The sequence below is a fragment of the Mandrillus leucophaeus genome, unplaced genomic scaffold, assembly GCF_000951045.1.
Source record: "Mandrillus leucophaeus isolate KB7577 unplaced genomic scaffold, Mleu.le_1.0 Scaffold144, whole genome shotgun sequence".
Taxonomy (NCBI): domain Eukaryota; kingdom Metazoa; phylum Chordata; class Mammalia; order Primates; family Cercopithecidae; genus Mandrillus; species Mandrillus leucophaeus.
The window spans coordinates 2,988,880-2,990,843 of NW_012101410.1; the positions used below are offsets into that span (position 1 = coordinate 2,988,880).

The following is a 1,964-nucleotide window of genomic DNA, read 5'->3' on the forward strand; positions in this document are numbered from 1 at the left end:
AAAAATAAAAAAAAAAAGAAAGCAAATTTAGGCCAGGTGTGGTGGCTCACACCTGTAATCCCAGCACTTTGGGAGGCTGAGGCAGGCAGATCATGAGGTCAGGAGATGGAGACCATCCTGGCTAACATGGTGAAACCCCATCTCTACTAAAAATATAAAAAATTAGCTGGGTATGGTGGCGGGTGCCTATAGTCCCAGCTACTCGTGAGGCTGAGGCAGGGGAATCGCTTGAACCCGGGAGGCAGAGGAGGCAGTGAGGCGAGATCGCACCACTGCACTCCAGCCTGGGCAACAGATCAAGACTCTTCTCAAAAGAAAAAAAAAAAGCAAATTTAAATCTATGGTACTTTTTTTGTTAAGTAGGTACATTAATCTCTTTCATAAGCACTATAATAGTGTGGGTTTTTTCCTGTTTAGCAAGATGTTTGCAGCATCTTAAAGGATCTCATACACTAGGCCACAACCACACTTGAAATGAGCCCTCCTGTCTGAGTTTGCAATTTAGCAGCGATGTGGGGAGGAGAACCCTAGTTGCCAAGACACTGGAAGCCAATGGGAGATAGGATGGAGGCCCTAATTAAGTTAGCCTGGATCAAGTGCAGGGCATGAGGAGTGGAGATGTGGGCCAGGAAAAGCTGGAAGCCTGAGCACTGCAACAAAATAACTTCGGGTGGACACACTTCATCACAAGGCCACAAATGCTTAGTCCCAGGTTGAGGATGGAGTTTAAAAGTTTCAGTGAAAGACTAGCAAGGCTTCAACAGATAATTATGACTTAATAGAATATATACAGTATACTTCAATGCAGAACATACATTGACAATGTAGATGATAACAGAACGGGCTGCTAAGTATGGGTTTAAAATTCCAGTTCAGTCACTCACTAGTCATGTGACCTTGAAGTTAGTTAATATCTAAGTCTGTTTCTTCAACTGTAAAACAGGCATAACAATAGGCTTACTGTAAATAGGCCAGAAAAGTAGAGGAAATGCTTGGCCCATGGTAAATGCTCCAAGGATGGCAGCTAGAGATGATGCTATTGTTTTTTTATATTTTGCTTCAAAGTAGGTAAAAAGTGCTTAATTCATATTTATTTATTAGGCTGAATATTAAAGAACTGCATCTTCTACAAGGGACTTTCCTTAGATTCTCAGTTGAATTCATCTTTCTTTTAAATTTAAGAAACCTGGACGTCTCAGGATTTGCCTTGACCAAGTGCCACCTTCCCACCTCCAGGATCACTCTGGAGAATCACAGCCAAGATATGTAAGCTATATCCACACACACTCCAACCTGGAGAATTATATTAGGATTGGGAACACTTTCCTGGATGCTTTTCTCAGGTATCTCTTCAACAAACTAAACAAATGCACTCCTGGGGTGCCGCATCACCCACAGTATTTTTAATGGGTGGCTAAAGCAATCCTGGCTAAAGTCATGAAACCTTAACTGTCTTTCCCTTAACACTGCGTTACTAAAACCTTTCATCTTTTCCATTCCTTTCGACAAAGCCCTGTGAATTTACCTTTTCACTTCATCTATAATAGTCTCCAGTAAAACCACTAAAATTCAAGTGGATCCCCATGATTTCCATATGTAAATTTCAATGTGTTCAAAATTAGACAAAAAGACAGTGACGTGGGGGAATGAAGACCGTTAGAAGAACAAGAGGAGCTGAAAAACACGGGACGTGATGAGTGAAAGAACTGCCAGGGCGAAGGCGCAGTCCCCTGGCCGGGCACTGCTCGCCGCGTGGCTTACCCCCAGGGGCGGGAGCCCTTCCACGATGTTCTTCTTCCCAGAGAGGAGGTCCGACACCGGCCTCTTCTTCAGGGAGTCCCTCCGGGCTCGGTAGCGGCCAGACGTGGTGAGGTCGGACTCCGACATGGAGGGCGTCAGCAGCCCGTCTCTCCAGGGCCGCTGGGCCTCTGCGGTCGTGCGGACGGGACTGCTGTCCATCATCC

At 45.1% G+C, this 1,964-nt stretch overlaps 1 protein-coding gene across 1 annotated transcript in view; it reads right to left on the reverse strand.

Annotated features, from left to right (window-relative positions):
* Positions 1 to 1,964, reverse strand: part of PTPN21 (protein tyrosine phosphatase, non-receptor type 21) — a 91,310-nt gene that overhangs the window by 11,831 nt on the left and 77,515 nt on the right. The window contains exon 14 of the mRNA XM_011974322.1: positions 1,762 to 1,962. Coding sequence (XP_011829712.1) covers positions 1,762 to 1,962 — 201 coding nt within the window. The remainder of the gene's footprint in view (positions 1 to 1,761; positions 1,963 to 1,964) is intronic.